Source organism: Bison bison, unplaced genomic scaffold (genome assembly GCF_000754665.1).
Source record: "Bison bison bison isolate TAMUID 2011002044 unplaced genomic scaffold, Bison_UMD1.0 scf7180017864267, whole genome shotgun sequence".
NCBI classification, from domain to species: domain Eukaryota; kingdom Metazoa; phylum Chordata; class Mammalia; order Artiodactyla; family Bovidae; genus Bison; species Bison bison.
In genome coordinates this window covers 1766791-1779829 of record NW_011494839.1, presented here as the reverse complement: position 1 = coordinate 1779829, position 13039 = coordinate 1766791, and the positions used below count along the sequence as shown (strand labels likewise).

The 13039-nt window shown below is 37.3% G+C and overlaps 1 protein-coding gene across 1 annotated transcript in view; it reads left to right on the top strand.

The window, feature by feature from the left end:
- Positions 1–13039, top strand: part of MCMDC2 (minichromosome maintenance domain containing 2) — a 39409-nt gene that overhangs the window by 21063 nt on the left and 5307 nt on the right. The window contains exons 10-13 of the mRNA XM_010848460.1: positions 742–908; positions 1411–1590; positions 5455–5597; positions 12114–12223. Coding sequence (XP_010846762.1) covers positions 742–908; positions 1411–1590; positions 5455–5597; positions 12114–12223 — 600 coding nt within the window. The remainder of the gene's footprint in view (positions 1–741; positions 909–1410; positions 1591–5454; positions 5598–12113; positions 12224–13039) is intronic.

Sequence of the window (13039 nt, the reverse complement as noted above, 5' to 3'; positions counted from 1 at the left end):
CCCTCTCCCTCTTCCCACAGAGTCCATAAGACTGATCTATACATCAGTGTCTCTTTTGCTGTCTCGTACAGAGGGTTATTGTTACCATCTTTCTAAATTCCATATATATGCGTTAGTATACTGTATTATGGACTCTGTGGGAGAGGGAGAGGGTGGGGAGATTTGGGAGAATGGCATTGAAACATGTAGAATATGTATGAAACGAGTCGCCAGTCCAGGTTCGATGCACGATACTGGATGCTTGGGGCTGGTGCACTGGGACGACCCAGAGAGAGGGTATGGGGAGAGAGGAGGGAGGAGGGTTCAGGATGGGGAGCACGGGTATACCTGTGGCGGATTCATTTTGATATTTGGCAAAACTAATACAATATTGTAAAGTTTAAAAATAAAATTAAAAAAAAAAAGAACATTGCTTAATTTCAGCCTCCTTTGTAACCTGCATGATACGACCAGTCTCCTTACCCTCTGCCTATTCATTCCAGTCCACAATTCTAGCTTCATGCTTTGGACTAATGGTTCTCATCATCAGGGGATACAGAAACATTCAAATATTTTTCTTGCCTTGTTCTTTTTATGGCAAATCCTCTAATTTAGCCATATCCTGCAAAACCATGAAGTTTTCCTGTATCTTTGCTATCCAAAATTTAAGTCATAAAATTCATTATAATAATATTTATTAATTTGTAGCTATATTGACCAAAGTGAACTTAAGTAACAAATGGATAATGTCTCTTGACTTAGCTGTGGAAAGTAGAAGCATCACAGTCTACATCTCGGGAAAGAAGTTTGGGGATGATGTGGATCAACAAATGACTTTTCCAGTTCAGTGCAGTTTTTGGTCTTTTCTTGATATGGATTCACCTTCAAGGAGAAATATACAGAAAACCAATATGCTAATTGGTCAGATGGTAAAGTATATGTGTATTTTATTGTTAGAATATTGTTCAAGGAATTTAGTCATGGATTTTAGTCTCAATTTTTTAATAACAATTTAATGTTTTATTTCTGTGCTTACTTTCTGTCTTACTCAGATCCTGGAACTAAATAATGACACAGTTGTTTGCAATTTTTCATTTTTTAGTCATAGAAAGCAGGTATCAGCTCACTAGAAATTATTATTTGAGTAGGTAGTGGGGGAGGTTTTCATGAATAATGTGTAAGAAAATACTCAATAAAGAGCATTTTAAAAAATTTGTTACCAAAAAGATCCCATGCTATTTGGGAATCACTTTAAATGAAGTATTATTTATAATTATTATTTAAATTATTAATATAATTATATCATTATAGTGTTAATTACATTAAATTATGAAACAATAAATTAATAATTATTTTATTTTGTTATTATTTAAAGTGTTTGTGAAAATGCCAGTGTTTAATATTTACTTTCTACATTTTTGTTTGATGTAGGATTGCAGTTTAATTCCAGCTAATCTTGTAGAGGCATTTGCATTATTGATTAACTGCAGTGAATCATCTCCTTGCCACCCACTTCTTCCAACTGTGCAACATACTTTAAAGAAAGCCATTGATCCTGAAGGGCTGCTTTATTTAGCTTCTGAACAGTTCACAACTGAAGATTTTGAAAAGGTAAAGGTGGAAAAAATGAGTGCCATGAATATTTGTGCTGCTGCTGCTAAGTTGCTTCAGTCGTGTCTGATTCTGTGCGACCCATAGACGGCACCCACCAGGCTCCTCCGTCTCTGGGATTCTCCAGGCAAGAACACTGGAGTGGGTTGCCATTTCCTTCTCCAATGCATGAAAGTGAAAAGTGAAAGTGAAGTCGCTCAGTCATGTCTGACTCTAGCAACCCCATGGACTGCAGCCTACCAGGCTCCTCCGTCCATGGGATTTTCTAGGCAAAAGTACTGGAGTGGGGTGCCATTGCCTTCTCCAATATTTGTGCTAATGTTTCTCAATTTAAATAAAACTCCCTTTGAACATTCAGTTTTCCTTATTTAGAATTTTCTTTTATTTCAGTTTGCTTTCAGCTTTTAAGAATTTTAAGGACATTGTATAGAAAATATTTTAGATTAGTTAAATTAAAAGCTATAAGGACATAGATATTAAAACGTTGAGTTTATTCTTTGAATCACTAATCAGATCACCATGGTTTATCTTTCCATTAAAACATTCAAAATAGAATATTTTTATAAAACATTATGATGAGAGGCTTTCTAGATACACAGTTTTTTACATTTTACAGACTATTCAAAGGGAATAGTTCTGACTATAGGGAGTATCTATCATGACTCACAAACCCATTTATTTTAATGTCTTGACCTGAAAACATGTGTGGCATGTTCAGAGAACCTGAAAGTTGGATGATGCAAATTTAGTAATGACTCTCATAGCTATTAAAGGTACTCAAGTATTTACAAGTGAAGCCCTTTTAATATTAACTGTTGAGAAATCTGTCCACAATAGAGTTAAAGTGTCTGTGTAGGATAGCTAAATGGCCTGTAACATTGGGAAGCGGGAATCCACAGGTCAGTAAATTTTTTGTTCATACCTGCCTTTTTTTGTAGCCCAAATTGCATGGATAAAAGGTTGAAAGGTGGAGTTTATTCACATAGATTAAAACAGAAAAAGAACAATATTTACTATAAAATAAGGTCTTTTCATTTGTTTTAGTGTGTATAAAAAAAAGCAATTAGTCTTTAGGAACTGGGGTACTAAATGATATAGACATGCTAATAACCTGGAAAAATTTTTGCCCAGTCTTTCCCTGAAAAACAACAAAAAAAAAGTCTATGGATTTATTAGTCAGGCATTTACTGAGTATTTAATATTGATGAGCCTCTTTCTGTTCTTTTATATTCTCCTAGAAATGTTCATTTTTCTTCCTTAGTTTATCATTTAATTGAGATATATGAAACAAGGGACAATTTAAAGCTGTGTTAGGTGGTGCTGACTATAAGTATTGCATGACTTCAGAAAGGAAGGTATCAAGTAGAATGCAAGAGTTAGGAATAACCCAAAAGGCGGTGAGACTTTAGTTGGGCCTTAAGAAAAGGTAAGATTTAAATTACCCTCCAATTAAAGCTAAATTTTACAAAAAGGAAAAAAAGAAAACAAAAGGTAAGATTTAAATGACAGGAAGGATGGACATTAAAAAAAAAAAACAGCTAAAAATAAGAGCAAAGACATAAAAGTAGAGATGAGTACACATAGAAAACTATGAGAAGACCTGTCAACTGGAGCAAAAATTATATTATATAGTCATCAAGATTAGGCAACTGTTGAAGAAGTTGATAACTGGAGGCCAGTGCTGGCTCCCAGTGCTACATTCCCAATAGCAGAGACAACAGGTCTTTTATGAAGGGGGATGTGGTTGTCTTATCACTGTGACCCCATAGCATAAAACCTAGAGAGAGCTATCAACGTTATTGATAGTATTGTTCTGTTCTGAAGGCCTGGAGGGAATTGTGGAATGTAAGAAAAATAAAGACAGGACATATCCAACCCAGGACATATCTAGATCTTTTTTTTTTTTTTTTAATTTAAATTTTATTTTATTTTTAAACTTTACAATATTGTATTAGTTTTGCCAAATATCAAAATGAATCCGCCACAGGTATACCCGTGTTCCCCATCCTGAACCCTCCTCCCTCCTCCCTCCCCATACCCTCCCTCTGGGTCGTCCCAGTGCACCAGCCCCAAGCATCCAGTATCGTGCATCGAACCTGGACTGGCAACTCGTCTCATACATGATATTATACATGTTTCAATGCTATTCTCCCAAATCTCCCCACCCTCTCCCTCTCCCACAGAGTCCATAAGACTGATCTATACATCAGTGTCTCTTTTGCTGTCTCGTACACAGGGTCATTGTTACCATCTTTCTAAATTCCATATATATGCGTTAGAATACTGTATTGGTGTTTTTCTTTCTGGCTTACTTCACTCTATATAATAGGCTCCAGTTTCATCCACCTCATTAGAACTGATTCAAATGTATTCTTTTTAATGGCTGAGTAATACTCCATTGTGTATATGTACCACAGCTTTTTATCCATTCATCTGCTGATGGGCATCTAGGTTGCTTCCATGTCCTGGCTATTATACACAGTGCTGCGATGAACATTGGGGTACACGTGTCTCTTTCCCTTCTGGTTTCCTCAGTGTGTATGCCCAGCAGTGGGATTGCTGGGCTGCTGCACAACAAAGGAAACTATTAGCAAGGTGAAAAGGCAGCCTTCAGAATGGGAGAAAATAATAGCAAATGAAGCAACGGACAAACAACTAATCTCAAAAATATACAAGCAACTCCTACAGCTCAACTCCAGAAAAATAAATGACCCAATCAAAAAATGGGCCAAAGAACTAAATAGACATTTCTCCAAAAAAGACATACAGATGGCTAGCAAACACATGAAAAGATGCTCAACATCACTCATTATCAGAGAAATGCAAATCAAAACCACTATGAGGTACCATTTCATGCCAGTCAGAATGGCTGCAATCCATAAGTCTACAAGCAATAAATGCTGGAGAGGGTGTGGAGAAAAGGGAACTCTCTTACACTGTTGGTGGGAATGCAAACTAGTACAGCCACTATGGAGAACAGTGTGGAGATTCCTTAAAAAACTGGAAATAGAACTGCCATATCTAGATCTTTTTAAAAAGTTATATTTAAAATACAGATATAATAGTTAATAGCAACTTTATTATGGGTGGTTTTTCTCTTTTGTTTCCTCCTCTTGTTTTTCTGGTTTTACAACTCACAGAAACAAAAGAAATGGTGAATGGTGAAAAGTCTGGAAATGGTGTCATAGAATAAGGACTTGAGGAACTGGGAATTACCTGTGGTGGATTCATTTTGATATTTGGCAAAACTAATACAATTATGTAAAGTTTAAAAATAAAATAAAATTAAAAAAAAAAAAGAAAGAAAGCACAAAACTCAGAGAAAACAGTGATAATCATTAAGTTGAAGGCTTATTTTCTACCCAAAATCTTTCTGAGTCTTCAAGGCCTGTTTTCATAGTAGTTAACACAGTACTTCCCACATCGCTGGTCTTTAGATGTGTTTTTTAAAAGGAAGGAAGAAGGCCAATGAGAGAAAGTTTTCTAGAAATAAACTGTCAGAGAATTAAGACTATTCAAAGGGAAACGAGATTCTGAGGGGAGCTGTCTCCCACTAGAAGGCTCTGAGTAAGCCTTTATTCCACTGGAAGCAAAGAGTTGATAGTCATTCAAATACATTGCACAGAACATTTCTGTACTAAGAGGGAAGAAGAGGTTATTCTAGGTAGACTGTAATATTCTTTGTAAGTATAAAATGATTTAAAGTGCTCAGTGGCTTTGGATGGCTCATATATTTAAATCAGTTTTGATATAAATAAAGTATGCAAACTTTAAAAAATAAAATGACCATATACTTTGGATTTTTGTAATATAGGTTCTCTTAATAAAGTTTGAATCTCTTGAATTTTCACACTTTCAATTTAGCTGCTTGCTTTTGCAAAAAATTTGAATGTCGAATTCAGCTTGGAGGCAGAAAGAATGATTCATGGCTATTACCTAGCAAGTCGCAGAATCAGAACAGATTCTATATGTGGATCAAAACTGTCAGCATCTGCATTAAAATATTTGTAAGTATGCAATTTTAAAATCATTATTGACTTTAAAAAATCTTTATTTACCTTTTTTTTTTTTGGCTGTGCTGGGTTCTCCTTGTGTGGGGTTTACTCTAGTTGCAGAGAGTGGGGGCTACTCTTTAGTTGAGGTACACAAGCTTCTCAATCCAGTGGCTTCTCTTCTTGTGGAGCATGCACTCAAGAGCTCATGGGCTTCAATAGCTGCGACGTGAAGGCTCAGTAGTTGTGGCTCCCTGGCTCTAGAGCACAGGCTCAGTAGTTGTGATCCAGAGGCTTACTTGCTGTGCCGCATGTGGGATCATCCTGGACCAGGGATCGAACCTGTATCTTCTGCATTGGCAGCCAAATTCTTTACCACTGAGCCACCAGGGAAGCCCCCTTTATTTACTTTTAAATGATGTGTATAATTAACTGTCTCACTTGTTTTTTGATTGCTGGGTGGTTGATTTACAATATACTTTGTTCCAAAAGAATTTAAGGTAACTTAATTATTTCTTCTGTTATAGCCTTACATCATTTGAACCTCCAACAATTTGTTTTCACTAAATTACTTTTTATTGGATACCTGGTATCAGGTACATCTGAAAAAATTGCACTGACTGAATTTTTTAATGCAAATGATTATTTTTTGTAAATGTGGTTCAGTTCAGTTCAGTTCACTTCAGTTCAGTTGTCACTCAGTCATGTCCGACTCTTTGAGACCCCATGGAGGCAGCACCCCAGGCCTCCCTACCCATCACCAACTCCCAGAGCTTACTCAAACTCATGTCCATTGAGTCAGTTGACTTTCTAGATATTTTATAGTTGAGCTTAGAAAAAAAAATTATGTTATTCTTTGTACTTTTAAACACTTTAGTACACTCAAGTACTATTGTTCCTTGAGAAGTTTTTTAAAACTAATTTTTATTATAAAAGTAAAGTATGGACATAGTGAAAGAAAAGTCTAAAATAATGAGTTAAGTCCCTTGCTAACCCTACCTGTGATTATCTCACTCCCTGGAGATGATCCCTGCTAAGAGGTTTTGTCTGTCCTTTCATAAATTACCCATTCAGATACTAGCATATACAAATATATAGTTTAAATATGTGATGTATATTAAGTACATATTTTATTTAAATGTTATATATTTTAGATTAATATGTTATTTAACATATTATATAAAAATATTTTTATAATACATAAATACATATGTAGCCATGTTGATATTCTCTTTTTGCCCAAATGGAATCATGCATACATATCATGATATCTTACTATCAACACATAAAGAATTACCTCATTCTGTTTTAATAGCTCCCTTACAGATTTACTGTGTTATGATGTGGCTATTCCATAATTTAAACAGTCCTCTGTTGATAGACCATTATTTCATTTGATATAGATTAATATGTAATCTCAACCCAAATTATGAAGTAGGACCAGGGGTAAAAACAATCTATTATATAAATAAATATCTTGTTATGACTGCAGTATAAAATAAGACAAGTGGAGGACTGATAGGAAATGTCAAGTGTAGGACTAAAAGAGATAAATATGTTTAGTTAATTTCCCCAACTCTGTCTTCATAGAACTAAAAAATTGCGACAGAAAGTGAAGGTAGAAATTAACTGTGATGTTTTAAAATGGCAAACAGAATTATATAATGCTGTTTTCTGAAGTAATATTTCAAATACTCAGAGCTTAAAGGTTTGAAAGCCCTATTATCTTATTTGCTTTTTCCTCTGTCTTGAAAAGATATTTTTAAACTCACATAGCCTCAGTTTACATTTGACTCTACTAATCCAAGAATAAGACAGAATTAAGTTTAATATGACAACTCTACCTTTTCCTCTTGTAGAAATAAATACTAGAGATGGAAATGGGTCTTATGAAATAGTCAAGTAAATGAAGCACTTCTCAGAAGAGTCATAAACCTTGAATTTTTCTCCCGCTTCTATAGACAGGTGCCTATTAACACCAGCCATGCTTAATCTGCCTGCAATGCAGCATACCCCAGTTCGATTCCTGGATCGGGAGATCTCCTGGAGAAGGGATAGGCTACCCACTCCAGTATTCTTGGGCTTCCCTTGTGGCTCAGCTGGTAAAGAATTCACCTGCAATGCAGGAGATCCCAGTTTGAGCCCTGGGTTGGGAAGATCCCCTGGAGAAGGGAAAGTCTACTCACTCCAGTATTCTTGGGCTTCCCTTGTGGCTCAGCTAGTAAAAATCCACCTGCAATGCGGGAGACCTGGGTTTGATCCCAGGGTTGAGAAGATCCCCTGGAGAAGGGAAAAGCTACCCTTTCCAGTATTCTGGCCTGGAGAATTCCATGGACTATATAATCCATGGGGTTCCAAAGGGTTGGACACGACTGAGTGACTTTCACTTTCATGCTTTTCTAGAGAAGTGGAGCTGAACAGTGCTCTTTGCTTTCCCTGAAAAACTATATATATATATATATATATATATATTCTGTTCTGGTCAAAATTTTTAGAAGAAGCTTGGGTGAGGACATCAGGAACATGATAATCAAATTTGTAAATAAGCAACTCTGGAGAGATCTTCACAGACTCAAATTATTATTTTAGTCTAGCAACAAGAAAATTAATAGGACAAATGTAATGTATGGACAGAGGTTCGTGACATTGTACAGGAGACAGGGATCAATACCATCCTCATGGAAAAGAAATGCAAAAAAGCAAAATGGCTGTCTGAGGAGGCCTTACAAATAGCTGAGAAAAGAGGAGAAGGAAAAGACAAAGGAGAAAAGGAAAGATATAAGCATCTGAATGCAGAGTTCCAAAGAATAGCAAGGAGAGATAGAAAGCCTTCCTCGGCGATCAATGCAAAGAAATAGAGGAAAACAACAGAATGGGAAAGACTAGAGATCTCTTCAAGAAAATTAGAGATACCAAGGGAACATTTCATGCAAAGATGGGCTCGATAAAGGACAGAAATGGTATGGACCTAACAGAAGCAGAAGATATTAAGAGATGGCAAGAATACACAGAAGAACCGTACAAAAAAGATCTTCATGACCCAGATAATCACGATGGTGTGATCACTGACCTAGAGCCAGACATCTTGGAATGTGAAGTCAAGTGGGCCTTTGAAAGCATCACTACAAACAAAGCTAGTGGAGGTGATGGAATTCCAGTTGAGCTATTTCAAATCCTGAAAGATTTGGAAAACTCGGCAGTGGCCACAGGACTGGAAAAGTTCAGTTTTCATTCCAATCCCAAAGAAAGGCAATACCAAAGAATGCTCAAACTATCGCACAATCGCACTCATCTCACCCCACTCCAGTACTCTTGCCTGGAAAATCCCATGGACAGAGGAGCCTGGTAGGCTCCAGTCCATGGGGTCTCTAAGAGTCGGGCATGACCGAGCGACTTCACTTTCAATTTTCACTTTCATGTATTGGAGAAGGAAATGGCAACCCACTCCAGTGTTCTTGCCTGGAGAATCCCAGGGACGGGGTAGCCTGGTTGGCTGCCGTCTATGGGGTCGCACAGAGTCGGACACGACTGAAGCGACTTAGCAGCAGTAGCAGCAGCATACGCTAGTAAAGTAATGCTCCAAATTCTCCAAGCCAGGGTTCAGCAATATGTGAATCATGAACTTCCAGATGTTCAAGCTGGTTTTAGAAAAGGCAGAGGAACCAGAGATCAAATTGCCAACATCCGCTGGATCATTGAAAAAGCCAGAGAGTTCCAAAAAAACCCCATCTATTTCTGCTTTATTGACTATGCCAAAGCCTTTGACTGTGCAGACCACAATAAATTGTGGAAAATTCTGAAAGAGATAGGAATACCAGACCACTTGACCTGCCTCTTGAGAAACCTATATGTAGGTCAGGAAGCAACAGTTAGAACATGGAACAACAGACTGGTTCCAAATAGGAAAAGGGGTACATCAAAGCTGTATATTGTCACCCTGCTTATTTAACTTATATGCAGAATACATCATGAGAAATACTGGGCTGGGTGAAGCACAAGCTGGAATCAAGATTGCCGGGAGAAATATCAATAACCTCAGATAAGCAGATGACACCACCCTTATGGCAGAAAGTGAAGAAGAACCAAAAAGCCTGTTGATGAAAGTCAAAGAGGAGAGTGAAAAGTTGGCTTAAAGCTCAACATTCAGAAAATGAAGATCATGGCATCTGGTCCCATCACTTCATGGCAGATAGATGGGGAAACAGTGGAAGCGGTGTCAGACTTTATTTTTTGGGGCTCCAAAATCACTGCAGATGGTGACTGCAGCCATGAAATTAAAAGACGCTTACTCCTTGGAAGGAAAGTTATGACCAACCTAGATAGCATATTGAAAAGCAGAGACATTACTTTGCCAACAAAGGTCCATCTAGTCAAGGCTATGGTTTTTCCAGTGGTCATGTATGGCTGTGAGAGTTGAACTGTGAAGAAGGCTGAGCGCCAAAGAATTGATGCTTTTGAACTGTGGTGTTGGAGAAGACTCTTGAGAGGCCCTTGGACTGCAAGGAGATCCAACCAGTCCATCCTAAAGGAGATCAGTCCTGGGTGTTGATTGGAAGGAATGATGCTGAAGTTGAAACTCCAATACTTTGGCCACCTCATGAGAAGAGTTGACTCATTGGAAAAGACCCTGATGCTGGGAGGGATTGGGGGCAGGAGGAGAAGGGGACGACAGAGAATGAGATGGCTGGATGGCATCACCGACTCGATGGACATGAGTCTGAGTGAACTCTGGGAGTTGGTGATGGACAGGGAGGCCTGGCTTGCTGTGATTCATGGGGTTGCAAAGAGTCAGACACGACTGAGCGACTGAACTGAACTGAAGGTCTTTAATTAGGTCCCAACCTCCCTGATACATGTGTGAATGCATGGGAAAGGGGTGATCTGCCTTAATATGAAAAAGATTTGAGATTTCATATTTTTATGTCTAATATGAATAAGTAATGTAATAGGGCCGTAAATAATACTGTGATTTGGGGTTGTATTAATAGAACATAGTATCAAGAGTGAGAAAATGCTAATTCTGCCCCAAGTCTTCTCTACTGATCAAATCACACCTTAGTACTGTACTGAAATGGAATATTAACCAAATTTGGTCACAAGAAGAACAGCCAGGATGATAAGGGGCATGAAAATCATGTCACATGACATATTAAAAGAACTAAGAGGGACTTCCCTGGTGGTCCAGTAGTTAAAACCTTACACTTCCAAAGCAGGGGGTGCAGGTTTCTTGGTCAGGGAACTAAGATCCTGTATGCTGTGGAATGTGGCCAAAAGAAAAATAGAACTAGGAATATTTATCTTGGAAAAAATAAACTAAGGAGCAACTAGAAAAGTTGTCTTTGAATATCTGAAGAGCTGTCTCATTTAAGAAGTGTTAGATTTGTTTTGAAATCCCAGAGGAGAAAACAGGGACCAGTGGGTATAAATTGCAGTGAAACCAATTTCAGTTTACATTTATATAAGCTTTGTGGGTGAGTCCCCAAATTTTCAAATGCGTTATTTGAAATCACAATAACCCTATTAATTTTTATTATCCCCATTTTATAGCAGAGCTTCAAAAAAATCTCAGAAATTAAATGATTCATACAAACTCACACAGCTAGTAAATTTCTAGAGACATAGTTCAGATTTTCTGATTCCTACATCCAATAATCATTCAAGTGCCTTGCTGCTGCTGCTGCTGCTGCTGCTAAATCGCTTCAGTCATGTCCCACTCTGTGCAACCCCATAGATGGCAGCCCACCAGGCTTCCCCATCCCTGGGATTCTCCAGGCAAGAACACTGGAGAATGTTCAGTGTTCTGAACTGGGTTGCCATTTCCTTCTCCAATGCATGAAAGTGAAAAGTGAAAGTGAAGTCGCTCAGTTGTGTCCGACTCTAGCAACACCATGGACTGGAGCCCAGGCTCCTCCATCCATGGGATTTTCCAGGCAAAAGTACTGGAGTGGGGTGCCATTGCCTTCTCCGTCAAGTGCCTTAAAGCTAGCTTAAAAATAATAAAGGAATGGATTGCTTCCCGATTCTGAGTGAATCCTAGGGTAAGTTCAAAAGAGGTCAAATAATAAGTATCCTGGGATGCTGTATAGAAAATTCAGTTATCTGATGGGATGTTGTAATTTGCTCTCTAAAATCTCTTCCAACACAGAAATTTCAAGATTCTATGAGGACTTCCAGTGGGTTAAGAACTGGGAGAAAAGACCAAGCACGTGTCTATAAGAGATACTTAGTTAATTTTCTAGCTGTGTATTTAACTGAACAGAACTTAGGGAGGGTAATGTGTAGAATAATAAAGAAAAACCAGGATAAAAGACAATTCTCTGATAACAAATCAGGAGACTTCCTCATTCTGAAACAGTCTATTCAACTTGGTAGGAAAAAAATGCTTTGTAAAGAAACTAAAACTGTTTTAAAAATAAGAATATGCTGATCTTTAAGGGTGGCTTATGTTCACACATATCTTGTTTTTTTCCTGCCAAAATATATATTCTTTATAATATCAGCATATTTTGATTGGCCTCAATTTTCTTTTAGAGTTTCCCTATCTGAAGCCCATGCTCGACTGAACTTAAGGAATAAAGTGCTTAAAGAAGATGTACTAATTGCAGCCTTATTATTTGAAACATCTCTAACACTGAAATATGGTAATCTATTAAGTTATTAATGATCACTACAAATTATATTTAAACTTAAATATTCTTAATCTGTTAAGATGTTACATATATATTAAATATTATTTTAAAGAATAATAAATTTCTACAAGATAAGTCCAGTTTGAATTTAAACATTTAATTATTGTTTACAGGTCGTATCATTATTTGATATTAATTTCCTAATCGTCCATGGTTATTCCTATACTTTAACTTTTGCATTGCTTAGAAAATTCTGAAAAAAAAGTACTTAGTATGATGCATGAAATGATTTTAAATTTATCTTCCTTTTAAATTATCATGCAACATATAATTGTCAAGCAAATACCCTACAGTGGAATTAGACACTAAGCCAAAAAAAATATGATCAACTTGTATCACCACCTTTTCTGAATTACTAGTTATAATACTGTGACTATAGCATTTAATTATCTGAAATCAAAGAAGCTTATTATGGTTTTGCTAATAAAAATATAAAAAGAGCTGTTAAAGGTGAGAGTAAAGAGAATTATCCTTACAAAGTTCTTTTTGAATTATTCAGCTCAGTTCAGTCGCTCAGTTGTGTGTGACTCTTTGCGACCCCATGGATGGCAGCACTCCAGGCCTCCCTGTCCATCACCAACTCCTGGAATTTACCCAAACTCATGTCCATTGAGTCAGTGATGCCATCCAACCATCTCATCCTGTCATCCCCTTCTCTTCCTGCCTTCAATCTTTCCCAGCATCAGAGTCTTTTCAAATGAGTCAGCTCTTTGCATCAGGTGGCCAAAGTATGGGAGTTTCAGCTTCACCATCAGTCCTTCCAATGAA